This window comes from Salmo salar, chromosome ssa15 (assembly GCF_905237065.1).
Source record: "Salmo salar chromosome ssa15, Ssal_v3.1, whole genome shotgun sequence".
NCBI lineage: Eukaryota > Metazoa > Chordata > Actinopteri > Salmoniformes > Salmonidae > Salmo > Salmo salar.
Genome location: NC_059456.1, coordinates 105,803,225 through 105,817,810, shown reverse-complemented (window position 1 = coordinate 105,817,810; position 14,586 = coordinate 105,803,225). Strand labels below are relative to the sequence as shown.

The following is a 14,586-nucleotide window of genomic DNA, read 5'->3' as shown; positions in this document are numbered from 1 at the left end:
CGCTACTGTATATAGCCTGTCTTTTTAGTGTTGTTTTATTTCTTTACCTACCTATTGTTAACCTAATACCTTTTTTGCACTATTGGTTAGAGCCTGTAAGTAAGCATTTCACTGTAAGGTCTACACCTGTTGTATTCAGCGCACTTGACAAATAAACTTTGATTTGATTTAGTGCATAACATAATACACTTCATAAAACAATACATAGTACAGTACTGTACATAATACACTACATAATACAATACTTAATTCACTACATAATACATAACATAATACACTACATAATACAATACATAATACACTACTGTACATAATACTATACATAATACACTACATAATACAATACTTAATACACTACATAACACTGCTGTACATAATACTATACATAATACACTACATAATACATTTCGTAATACACTACATAATGCATAACATAATATTTGACATAACGCAATATTTAATACACTACATAATACACTGCAATACATAATACACTATATAATACACTACATAATACACTATTTACATTTACATTTTAGTCATTTAGCGACTTACAGTAGTGAATGCATACATTTCATGCATTTTATTATTTTGTAATACATATCATAATACACTACTAAATACAATACAATTTATTTTTTATTTCACTTTTATTTAAGCCAGTTAAACATCTTCTTAGGGCTAGGTGTTCCGCTAACTGGACACCTGCCGACAACATCCGGTGAAATTGCAGGGTGCAAAATTCAAATAAATATTCCTAATATTAAACATTCATTAACATACAAGTGTCTTATATCGTTTAAAAGCTTAACTTCTTGTTAATCCAACTGCGTTGTCAGATTTCAAAATCTGATAGCATACCATGCGATTATCTGAGTACAGCGCCCCACATCAACATATTTTTCAACCAGCACAGGCTTTGCAAAATCACAAATAGCAATTAAATAAATCACTTACCTTTGAAGATTGTTCTCTGTTTGCAATCCCAAGGGTCCCAGCTACAACATGAATGGTCATGAAAGTCTGTTTAGTTGGCACCATTGATTTCAGTAATCCACTCGTTCAACATGCAGTCCAAAAAGCTACCGGTAAACTTCGTCCAAACAAGTCAAACGATGTTTCTATTTAATCCTCAGGAAGTCTAAAATGTAAATAAACTATAATATTTCACACGGAAAGTACTATGTTCAATAGGAAAGGAAAATTTGTAACCGCGCATCCTTCCCTCTCGCACGCCAAAAGACTGATTTGCTTCAGGTGGTCCAATTACAAAAACTCCAAATACTTGTTCGTTTTTAAAAAAAGAAGCCTGAAACCTTGCATAAATACTGTTGACAAGTAGTGGAAGCCATAGGAATTGCAATTTGGGTGACGGAGATATAAAGCAGCAATAGGTTTCCATAATAAGAACCTGGGAGCTGAAAAAAAAAACATTCTGGTCGGATGTTCTTCAGATTTTCACCTGCCTTATCAATTATGTTATAGTCTCAGACATTATTTTAACAGTTTTAGAAACTGTTACCAATTATATGCATATCCTGGCTTCTGGGCCAGAGTAACAGGCAGTTTACTTTGGGCATGTCAGTCAGGCGGAAATTCAGGAAACTAGACTCTAGCCCTAAGACGTTTTTTTAAGAACACATTCATATTTACAATGACGGCCTACACCGGCAAAACCCGGACAACGCTGGGCCAATTGTGCACTGCCCTATGGGACTCCCGATCATGGCTGGTTGTTATACAACCTGGATTCAAACCAGGGTGTCTGTAGTGACACCTCAAGCACTTAGACCACTGCGCCACTTGGGAGGGTCCAAACAAAGAACAAAACACCTCAAATAGAAAACATAAAATACATAACATTACATTTTACAACACATAATACAGTACATAACACACTACATAATACTCTACATAATACAATACAAAACACAATACATAGCACAATACATAATACACTACATAATATAATACAATACATCATATTTAAAAATGTCTGTGTCTCTTCACAGTCCCCGTCGTGCCGTAAGGTGTTATTTTGCTAGCTTGAGTTATCTGGGGTGGCAGAGAGCTCCATGTAGTCATGGTTCTATTTAATACTGTGCGTTTCCCAGCCTCTGTTCGGGACCTGGGGACTGTGAAGAGACCTCTGGTTGAATGTCTTGTGTTGTACAGATGAGAGTCTGAACTGTGTGCCAACTGCTTGAGCAGACAGTTCGGTACCTTCAACACATCAATACCTCGCACAAAGACCAATAGTGATGCAGTCAGTCTCTTTGAGCCAGGGGAAAATGACATGCATGTCACTGACAGTGGAATACATGTCTTTATTTTCCGCCCATGACCAGACAACTGGGCAGTAGTCCAGGTGCGACAAAACTAACGCCTGTAGGACCTGCCTCGTTGAAGGGCCGAGCAGTGCCTTATCATGGATAGACCACTTCCCATTTTAGCAACCATTGAGTCTATATGTTTTGACCATGACAGCTTGCTATCTAAGGGTAATAGCAAGCAGTTTAGTCTTCTCAACTTGTCTCAATCGCCACATTATTCAATACTAGATCTAAATTAGATTTAGGGTTGGGCGAGTGATTTGTCGAAAACAAAATGGATACTTTTAGTTTTTGAGATATTTAAGCACCAGCCTATTTGTAGTTACCCATTTCTAAAACTGACTGGGGATCTACGTTAAAGGATTCAGTTATTTATTTTACTGTCGTAGCCGACTTATCTTCTGTTGAGTCGTCAGTGTACATAGACACACAGGCTTTATTCAAGGTCAGTGAAAGGTCATTAGTAAACACAGAAAACAATAATGGCCCTAGCCGGCTGCCCTGCGGTACACCACACTCAACCAAACTTGAATTAGAGAGGCTTCCATTAAAAAAACTACTTTTTTCCAAAAGTTTGCTAAGCACCGGTAACAGGCTAATTGGTCGGCTCTTTGAACCATTAATGGGTGCTTTGCTATTCTTGGGCAGTGGAATGACCTTCGCCTCCCTCCAGGCCTGAGGGCACACACTGTCTTTAGGCTTAAATTGAAGATGTTGCAAACAGGAATCATAATGTATTCTGCTACCAACCTCAACAATTTACTATCCAGGTTGTCGGTGCCAGGTGGCTTGTCCAAATTTATAGATAGCAAAAACAGTTCACCTCCTCCACACCAACTTTGTACAACTCAAAACTATATTGCTTTGTCTTTCATTATTTGGTCTGATATGCATAAATATGAAGGTGTAGTGCTTCTTGTTTGTATGTCATGCCTAAGTTTGCTAATCTTATCAACAAAAAAGTTATTAAAGTGGTTGGAAATATCAGAGTGTTTAGTTTTTTTTTTGCCTAGAATTTCATTAAAGGTACTCAAGAGCTTTTTACTATCATTCTTTATATATTTTTTTTATCTTTGTTCCATAGTACAGTTTCTTCTTCTTTTTGTTTAGTTTAGTTATGTGATTTCTCAGTTTACAGTATGTTTGCCAGTCTGCTGTGTTGTCAGTCTGATTTGCTATTCCCTTTGCCTCATCCCTCTCAGCCATACAGTTTTTTCAATTCATCAATTCATCATCTATCCAATGGGGATTTGGAAGTTCTAACAGTCCATTTCTTGATGGGTGCATTCCTATCAGTAACCGGAAGAAGCAGTTTCATAAATGCTTCAATTGCAGCGTCAGGTTGTTCCTCATTACACATCAGACCAACACATATTTTTTTCAAATATTTGAATTAGAAATCACTGCAAAACCTCTTGTAGGATTGCTTATAAACAATTGTAGGTCCAGTATCTAGATATAGCTATTATATTATGATCAGTACATCCAACATCTGTATTTTTCCACCCTGCGCGTGTGCTGTAGGTGAAGTCCCTGGCTGACTCCATCGATGACGTCTTGACTTGTCAGTCTGGTGTAGAAGACTCTCAGGAGGAGGAGGAGGAAGGTGACGGAGGCGAGACAGGTGTGGTGGCAGACGACTTTGGAGAGTGTGTTTGGAGACCGAGGGAGGGAGACAGACAGAGGGGCGGAGGAAGAGGAAGAGGAGGAGAAAGACAGAGCATGCATGAGGACAGCATAGCCACCTCTTACAGTGACGTGACCCTCTACATTGATGACCCCTCCTCGCCCCTGTCCCTGGACCGCGGCCCCAGCAGCACCGACACAGAATACTGGAGCCCTGGAGTGGGTGGCGTTGGGGTGGGGGGGCGCGAAGACAGCCGGGACACAGAGGGAGGGGGCAGCAGTAACAGCCGACGCAGCACCCCTTGTACAGAGTGTAGAGACTACAGCCTGAGAGGAGCTCACCTGCCCCTGCTGACTATCGATCCCCCTAGCGACAGCTCTGTTGATATGAGTGACCGCTCGGATAGAGGTTCGATAGGTAGACTGGTCTATGAGACAGAGCCAGGGGGAGGTGGGGGAGGAGGAGGGGAAGGGAGGTCGCCTCACGGCACCATTAAACACAACCCCCACCCAAACCCCCACCCCAACCCCAACGGGCGCTCTGTCCCCACACACCCCCAGGCCCAAGGCCAGACTCGTACTGTGCTCCCTCACCGCCCCCACCCCTCGGCCATTCCCTCCCACCTGCCCTACCACACCATCCTACACCACCACCATCAGATCCCCCACCACCCCCAGCACCCCCACCACCCATACCCCGACACTCCCTCTTCGTCCTCCCAGTCCCCGCAGGGACAACCCCTCACCCCTCTGTCTTCCTCCTCGTCCACCACACTGCCCCCTGGTGGCCTGGAGCAGGTATGCTGTTCGGATGGAGACAACGACTCCCTCAACTCCACCACCAACTCTAACGACACCATCAACTGCTCCTCTGGGTCCTCATCACGCGACAGCCTCCGGGAGCCCCTCCCACCGCTCGGGAAACAGACCTATCAGAGAGAGAGCAGACAAAGCTGGGATAGCCCCGCCTTTAACAATGACGTGGTGCAGAGACGACAGTACCGCATCGGACTCAATCTGTTCAACAAGTAAGTTAGACAGCATTGCATCAGACTCAATCTGTTCAACAATTAAGTTAGACAGCATTGCATCGGACTCAATCTGTTCAACAATTAAGTTAGACAGCATTGCATCAGACTCAATCTGTTCAACAAGTAAGTTAGACAGCATTGCATCGGACTCAATCTGTTCAACAAGTAAGTTAGACAGCATTGCATCGGACTCAATCTGTTCAACAAGTAAGTTAGACAGCATTGCATCGGACTCAATCTGTTCAACAAGTAAGTTAGACAGCATTGCATCGGACTCAATCTGTTCAACAAGTAAGTTAGACAGCATTGCATCGGACTCAATCTGTTCAACAAGTAAGTTAGACAGCATTGCATCGGACTCAATCTGTTCAAGAAGTAAGTTAGACAGCATTGCATCGGACTCAATCTGTTCAACAAGTAGAGAGACCGGGGTTGGTCAACACACACTGTTTACTAATGTGTTTATTTCTCAGCACCAGTATATTTTACAAGACTCGTCTAATTCCAACATGGAGTTATGAGCCATCAAACACACTCTGTCCGCTTGTGACAACCAACCCCATAGAAGGGTTGGTTGTCACACACTATGGGGTTGGTTGTCACCATTCGTTTCCAGCAATAATTTAACCAATTTACACCGTTAAAAAAAAGTAAGGCTTTATTTGATTGAACAATATTTATATTTAAATTCAACATAGTATTTGCTTTGAGATTGTAGCTCACTTTGAAAAAGTTCAAAAGTAAAGCTGTCAACATTTGTGCTAACTACATTTTTGGTAAATTGAAACAAGGAATGCTTTTTCAAACAGGAATAGGAACAGGTGTGTGTTTGTGTGTGTTTGTGTGCGTGTGCGCGTGCAGGGTTGTTGCAGGTTAATTCCTAAATGTAATCCGTTACAGTTACTAGGTTACCTGTCCAAAATTGTAATAAGTAACGTAACTTTTGGATTACCCCAAAAACTCAGTAACGTAATCTGATTACATTCAGTTACTTTTAGATTACTTTCCCCTTAAGAGGCATTAGAAGAAGACAAACATGAATATTACCAATTGATCTGCATCTATTACAGGATTAATCTATGTTAGAGCTGGCCATAAATGGATGTTGCATTTTCCTTTATGGGTTATGTAAAACAATTAGGCTATATATTTACATAAAAAAAAAAGTCCGTCTGATTTCTAGTCATTCCAATGAATTTAATACCCCTTGATCTTCAAGAATAGGACTTGGAAATATGGAAATATTGATTAGTCTAATAGTTTTACCTGAACATAACCCCAAACCTAAGGATTTATTAGCCAACTCTGTTGTTTATCCTCTCTAGGATAGGTGGCACTAAATCGTCCCACCTACGTAACAGCCAGTGTAATCCCATGGCGCGTTATTCAAAAACCTTAGAAATGCAAAAACTTCAATTTTTCAAACATATGACTATTTTACACCATTTTAAAGACAAGACTCTCGTTAATCTAACCGCACTGTCCGATTTCAAAAAGGCTTTACAACGAAAGCAAAACATTAGATTATGTCAGCAGAGTACCCAGCCAGAAATAATCAGACACCCATTTTTCAAGCTAGCATATAATGTCACATAAACCCAAACCACAGCTAAATGCAGCACTAACCTTTGATGATCTTCATCAGATGACTACCCTAGGACATTATGTTATACAATACATGCATGTTTTGTTAAATCAAGTTCATATTTATATAAAAAACCAGCTTTTTACATTAGCATGTGACTAGCATGTGACTAGCATTCCCACCGAACACTGCCGGTGAATTTACTAAATTACTCACGATAAACGTTCACAAAAAGCATAACAATTATTTTAAGAATTATAGATACAGAACTCCTCTATGCACTCGATATGTCCGATTTTAAAATAGCTTTTCGGTGAAAGCACATTTTGCAATATTCTCAGTAGATAGCCCGGCATCACAGGGCTAGCTATTTAGACACCCAGCAAGTTTAGCACTCAGAAAAGTCACATTTACTATAAGAAAAATGTTATTACCTTTGCTGTTCTTCGTCAGAATGCACTCCCAGGACTTCTACTTCAATAACAAATGTTGGTTTGGTTCAAAATAATCCATAGTTATATCCAAACAGCGGCGTTTTGTTTGTGCGTTCAAGACACTATCCGAAAGGGTAAATAAGGGTGACGAGCATGGCGCAATTCGTGACAAAAAAATTCTAAATATTCCATCACCGTACTTCGAAGCATGTCAACCGCTGTTTAAAATCCATTTTTATGCAATTTTTCTCGTAAAAAAGCGATAATATTCCGACCGGGAATCTGCATTTAGGTAAACAGAGGAAAGAAAATAAAGCATTCGGTCGACTCGGGCACGGGCCTAAGCCCACAGTACTCTGAGCGGCCACTTGCCAAACGCGATAATGTGTTTCAGCCAGAGCCTGCCTCGATATCCTTCAGCTTTTTCCCGGGCTCTGAGAGCCTATGGGAGCCGTAGGAAGTGTCACGTTATTGCAAAGATCCTAAATCTTCAATAAAAAGAGCCCAGATGAAACACAACTTGTCAGACAGGCAACTTCCTGCATGGAATCTTCTCAGGTTTTGGCCTGCCATATGAGTTCTGTTATACTCACAGACACCATTCAAACAGTTTTCTATCCAAAGCCAATAATTATATGCATATTCTAGTTACTGGGCAGGAGTAGTAACCAGATTAAATCAGGTACGTTTTTTATCCAGCCGTGTCAATACTGCCCCCTAGCCCTAACAGGTTAAGTCATGGTCCCATTGGTTAAAAAAAATTAAAAATGATGCTCTCATGGAATGGCTTTGAGCACAACTGAAAAGTGCAATTTGAATTGAAATGAAAAATGAATGCCATGTTGCATTTGTTATGTGGTCTATTGTTTACGTTTTTGTTGGTAACATCATATAACGTCTGACATTTTGATATCTCGATAATTTGCAGCTGTTGAAGTCTATCAAAAAGTGTTTGAGTTTAAGCATGTGTCCGTTAGGCTTTTTTTAATCAGCTCAAATCACCGCCCTACTGATGGTCTTCTGAAGTTAAACTAGTTTTTGACAGTATTTGAGGAGTTTACAAGGGAGGAACTCCTCAAACCTTTATTCTTTACGCTGGCATCCACACTATGCAACTGTTGCAAAATCGCATTTTTCACTGGCTGTCCATAGGTCGCATAAACAATGATTGGTAGGCAGCTTAGTCTACAGTTCTTCATTTGAAATTATTATTGGGATAAAATACACCTATGCATTTGTGAACAGCCATCCACAACAACCACACTCTGTAAGGCGCGAATAATTGATAGCGCAGCAGAGTGTTTTACATAATTTCTATGAAAGATAACAATAATGGGCCTAAGTCATATCCTTATCGCCCATAAACTACACCACTGCTGTCGTCCTTACCTCCAAACGTTTATTCAAGTCGGTCTTGTAATCTTTGAATTTTAGGGCGCAGGTAGCCTAGTGGTTAGAGCGTTGGACTAGTAACTGGAAGGTTGCAAGATCAAATTCCCGAGCTGACAAGGTAAAAATCTGTCGTTCTACCCCTGAACAAGGCAGTTCTTCATTTGAAATTATTATTGGGATAAAATACACCTATGCATTTGTGAACAGCCATCCAAAACAACCTAGGCCACCACACGAACCTAGGCCATCTTTGAAAATAAGAATTTGTTCTTAACTGACTTGCCTAGTTAAATAAAGGTAAAATGCAGACAAGCAGTCGTGCCATTGGAAGACATAACTTACATTTTAGTCATTTAGCAGACACTCTTATCCAGAGTGACTTACAGTAGTGAATGCATACATTACATTTTTTTTTTTGTACTGGCCTCCCGTGGGAATCGAACCCACAACCCTGGCATTGCACACACCATGCTCTACCAACTGAGCCACAGGGAAGGCTGCACTACAATAACTTGCACTACAATAACCTATTTTCCCCTGATTCATCAAACGATGTGTCATCATGGTGGTCTCTGACTTGTGGTCAGACTCGCTCAAGCGGAACAAATTTAAACTTGTTATTTTTTCAATGCTGATTTCAATGTCATTGAGAAAAACAGAAAACATCATTTCTGAATTTCAAAAGTAACCCTAGAAGTAATCATCTAGTCCTTCAAAAGGTATCAGTAATCTGATTACAATATTATAGCCGGTTACGTAACGGATGATAGTTACAAGTTAATTTGGTAATCTAATTTAATCTAACGGATTACATGTAATCCGTTACTCCCCAACCCTGCGTGCATGAGAGAGTGAAGGGAGTTCTGAATGGAGAAGCAAATAAAATAAATGTGTATTTGTCACATGCACCGGTGTAGACGTTATCGTAAAATGCTAGTTTACGAGCCCTTCCCAACAATGCAGAGGTTAATTTAAAAATAAATAAAACGTAATAGTAACACAAGAGCAATAAAATAAAATAAACAGAGTGGAGAGTGGAGCCACAGAGTGGAGCCACAGAGTGGAGCCACAGAATATACAGGGAGTACCAGTACCTGATCAATGTGCAGCGGTACGAGGTATTTGAGGTAGATATTTACATGAAGGCAGGGTAAAGTGACTAGGCATCAGGATAGATAATAATAAGGTATTTCAGGTAGATGTGTACATGAAGGCAGGGTAAAGTGACTAGACATCAGGATAGATAATAATAAGGTATTTGAGGTAGATATGGACATGAAGGCAGGGTAAAGTGACTAGGCATCAGGATAGATAATAATAAGGTATTTGAGGTAGATATGTACATGAAGGCAGGGTAAAGTGACTAGACATCAGGATAGATAATAATAAGGTATTTGAGGTAGATATGTACATGAAGGCAGGGTAAAGTGACTAGGCATCAGGATAGATAATAATAAGGTATTTGAGGTAGATATGTACATGAAGGCAGGGTAAAGTGACTAAGCATCAGGATAGATAATAATAAGGTATTTGAGGTAGATATGTACATGAAGGCAGGGTAAAGTGACTAGGCATCAGGATAGATAATAATAAGGTATTAGAGGTAGATATGTACATGAAGGCAGGGTAAAGTGACTAAGCATCAGGATAGATAATAATAAGGTATTTGAGGTAGATATGTACATGAAGGCAGGGTAAAGTGACTAAGCATCAGGATAGATAATAATAAGGTATTTAAGGTAGATATGTACATGACGGCAGGGTAAAGTGACTAGACATCAGGGTAGATAATAATAAGGTATTTGAGGTAGATATGTACATGAAGGCAGGGTAAAGTGACTAGGCATCAGGATAGATAATAATAAGGTATTAGAGGTAGATGTGTACATGAAGGCAGGGTAAAGTGACTAGACATCAGGATAGATAATAATAAGAGTAAAATAAAGAACAGAGCAGCAGCTGCAAATGGTGTGTGTGTGTGTGTGTGTGTGTGTGTGTGTGTGTGTGTGTGTGTGTGTGTGTGTGTGTGTGTGTGTGTGTGTGTGTGTGTGTGTGTGTGTGTGTGTGTGTGTGTGTGTGTGTGTGTGTGTACAGTGCCTTCAGAAAGTAGTCACACTCCTTGACTTTTTCCACATTTTGTTGTGTTGCAGCCTGAATTTAAAATTGATTAAATTGAGATTTTTTGTCACTGACCTAAACACAATACCCCATAATGTCAAAGTGGAATTATGTTTTTCAACATTTTTTACTAATTAATTAAATTTTAAATCTGAAATGTCTAAAGTCAATAAGTATTCAACCCATTTGTTATGGCAAGCCTAAATAAGTTCAGGAGTAAAAATGTGCTTAACAAGTCACATAATAAGATGCAGGGACTCACTCTTTGTGAAATAAAAGTGTTTAACAGTATCTTTTTTATTGACAACCTAAAATACAATTATCTGTATTGTCCCTCAGTCAAGCAGTGAATTTCAAACACAGATTCAACCACAAAGAGGGAGGTTTTCAACCACAACCAACTAGGTTTTTCAATGCCTCGCAAAGAAGGATACCTATTGGTAGATAGGTAAAAAAACAAAACAGACATTGACTATCCCTTTGAGCGGGGTGAAGTTATTTAATTACACTTTGGATGGTGTATCAATACACTCATTAAAAAATTTGGAGGCCAGTTACACTTCAGTGTTTTTTGCAAAATGCTTGGCGCATAGAATAAAAAAAGTATTGTCAGATATTATTTATCCCAATCAGACAGGTTTTTTACATGGACAATACATTGGAGATAATATAAGACAAGTACTGGAAACAATAGAACACTATGAAATATTGGGGACACCAGGCCTGGTTTTCACAGCTGATTTTGAAAAGGCTTTTGATAAAGTACGACTGGAGTTTATATATAAATGCCTAGAATATTTACATTTTTGGGAATCTCTAATAAAATGGGTTAAAGTTATGTAGAGTAACCCTAGGTGTAAACTAGTAAATAATGGCTACTTCTCAGAAGGTTTTAAACTATCTAGAGGAGTAAAACAAGGTTGTCCACTATCGGCATATCTATTTATTATTGGCATCGAAATGTTAGCTGTTAAAATTAGATCCAACAATAATATTAAGGGATTAGAAATCCGTGGCTTAAAAACTAAGGTGTCATTGTACGCTGATGATTCATGTTTTCTTTTAAAACCACAATTAGAGTCTCTCCACGGCCTCAGAGGATCTAGATACTTTTTTCTCTGGATTAAAACCAAATTATGATAAGTGTTACATATATATTACTTATTGGATCACAAAAAAAATGCAAATTTTACATTACTGTGTAGTTTACCAATTAAATGGTCTGACGGAGATGTGGACATACTCAGTATACAAATCCCAAAAGATAGAAATGATCTCACTCCAATACATTTTTATAGAACTTTACCAAAAATAGACAAGATCTTGCTACCATTGAAAGGACAATACCTGTCTATTTGTGGAAAAATCACCCTGATTAACTCTTTAGTCATATCACAGTTTACCTATTTGCTTATGGTTTTGACTAAACCTCGTGACCTGATTTTTAAATTATATTAACAAAAAAATATTCAATTTTATTTGGAATGGCAAGGAAGACAAAATTAAAATGGCCTATTTATATAACGAAAATGAATTCAGAGGGAAGAAATTATAAAATATTAAAGCATTAGACCTCTCACTAAAGGCATCAGTCATACTAAAGTTATACTTAAATCCAAACTGGTTCTCTAGTAAATTGGTAGGAATGTCTCATCCTATGTTCAAGAATGACTTTTTTCCCTTTATTCAGATTACTACTGCTCACTTTTGGTTGTTCCAAAATATTGTTATTTTTTAAACAAGCCTTAGAAAGTTGGTTGCAATTTCAGTTTAATCCATCTGAAAAGACAGAACAAATAATACAACAAATATATATGGGGGATACAATCTTCCCAGCTCTGCAGATTCTGCTGTGAGGAGGCAGAGTCATTAGATCATTTATTTTGGTATTGTCCATATGTAGCTTGTTTCTGGTCACAGGTCCAGAAATGGCTGAAGAATTGCAACATTTGCCTTGAAATAATGCTGCAGATAGCAATACTGGGTGATTTGAAAAGCCATAGTCAATCAATCAATAATATAATAATTATTTTAGCAAAAATGTTTATTTTTAATTTACAGTCTGTAGAAGCTATGAGAATAGAAAGGTTCAGTACTTTTGTGAAGCATCACAGCACAGTTGAAATATGGCAAACAGAAATCCAAAATGGATGGTGTTGAGAGATAGATGGGAGGGGTTGAATGGAGCTGAATGGGGCGTCTAATAACAAGATAACCAATGTAAAACATACGGGGTCTGTAAAATGTATATAGGTTAACAAACTACAGTTTTTGTGGTGATCCATGCAGTGTAAAAAAAGGAAAAATATGTTTTGAGTTTAAATGTTTTTAGTGGCTGCAACTAGAGATGCAGGTGCCATTTGGTAAGCCAGCAAGAAACACAAATCGCTTTGCTAGCTAGCTAGCTATGCTGAACTTAAACAACTTATCCACAGTTAGTATATCACTTAGTTGTCAAACAAATGTATTTGGCACGAATCAAATGGGCGGGCAGGCAAGTTCCCATTCAGTTGTCAAAACGTGGGTTGGGACAAGCATGCATTGGCAGGCAAGCTGCAGAAGGACGAGCAGGCTACAATTCCCCATCATTTATCAGCGCAATTTTGACTGCCAACTAGCTGAAAAAGGTTGAGAGGGTTTATCTAATGTTTGATCATTAGATTTTAGCTCATCTTGCTCTTGGCTAGCATTAGTTGTTTATTTTGTTGATGTGTATACTCAACTGAGGGAGAGAGAGAGCCTACCTTTTCATGGTTGTTTGATCAGTAGGACTGTGAAGTTCCCAAATCTAAGAGGACTTAGATATTTTGCAGAAATCGATTCAGGTGTATTTTGTGGCTTTTGGTGAATGTGTTCAAATGATCTAAAGTCACACTGTTGCTACCTACTTCCTGTAAACACACAGTCCAGTTCAAAGTGAAGGATGGCAGGTCCTACTTCCTGTAAACACACAGTCCAGTTCAAAGTGAAGGATGGCCGGCCCTTGTGGCAAATTGCTTACTTGCATATAGGCCTACTGTAGCTCTGATTGGCTATGGTGCACCGGTCTGCGTAGACTCCGGTCCTGGAAGAGAAAGATGTTTTTAATAGGCTTTATTTCCTGCAGTGTCTATTAATTGTCCAAAGACATGGTTCGCTTTTCCACTCTATAGTGCTCTAGAATCTTCACAAATGCCTTACTCTACGTCATTCCGTAAACATTCTATGAATTAATGAAAACGTGAACATATGTACTATAAGTGCTCGCATGTCAGAAAAAAAAGTGTAATATTCTTTCTGGGGGTGTATGTGAACAGATTTTAACAAGATTTCATGTTGCTAAAATGCCATCAATTCCACTTTAAGTCACTGAATAAAAGTGTCTGTTAACCTCTTAAAACTTCTTATGGCTGGAATCCCGTTAACGGGATCGATATGACAACAGCCAGTGAAAGTGCAGGGCGCCAAATTCAAACAACAGAAATCTCATAATTAAAATTCCTCAAACATACAAGTATTTTACATCATTTTAAAGATACACTTGTTGTTAATCCCACCACAGTGTCCGATTTCAAAATGCTTTACAGCGAAAGCACACCAAACGATTATGTTAGGTCAGCAACTAGTCACAGAAAAACACAGCCATTTTTCCAGCCAAAGAGAGGAGTCACAAAAAGCAGAAATAGAGATAAAATGAATCACTGACCTTTGATGATCTTCATCAGATGGCACTCATAGGACTTTATGTTACACAATACATGTATGTTTTGTTCGATAAAGTTCATATTTATATCCAAAAATCTCAGTTTACATTGGCGCGTTACGTTCAGTAATGTTTTTCTTCCAAAACAGCCTGCGATTTTGCAGAGAGCCACAACAATTTACAGAAATACTCATCATAAATTTTGATGAAAATACAATTGTTATGCATGGAACTTTAGATAAACTTCTCCTTAATGCAACCGCTGTGTCAGATTTCAAAAAAGCTTTACCGAAAAAGCACACCATGCAATAATCTGAGTACGGCGCTCAGACACAAAAACAAGCCATACATATATCCGCCATGTTGGAGTCAACAGAAGTCAGAA

At 38.8% G+C, this 14,586-nt stretch overlaps 1 protein-coding gene across 2 annotated transcripts in view; it reads left to right on the top strand.

Annotated features, from left to right (window-relative positions):
* The window catches only part of LOC106572946 (IQ motif and SEC7 domain-containing protein 1), a 203,699-nt gene that overhangs the window by 168,131 nt on the left and 20,982 nt on the right, over positions 1-14,586 (top strand). For both annotated transcript variants that reach the window (XM_045696518.1, XM_045696519.1), the window contains one exon: positions 3,858-4,987. In XM_045696518.1, the coding sequence (XP_045552474.1) occupies positions 3,858-4,987 (1,130 nt within the window). The remainder of the gene's footprint in view (positions 1-3,857; positions 4,988-14,586) is intronic.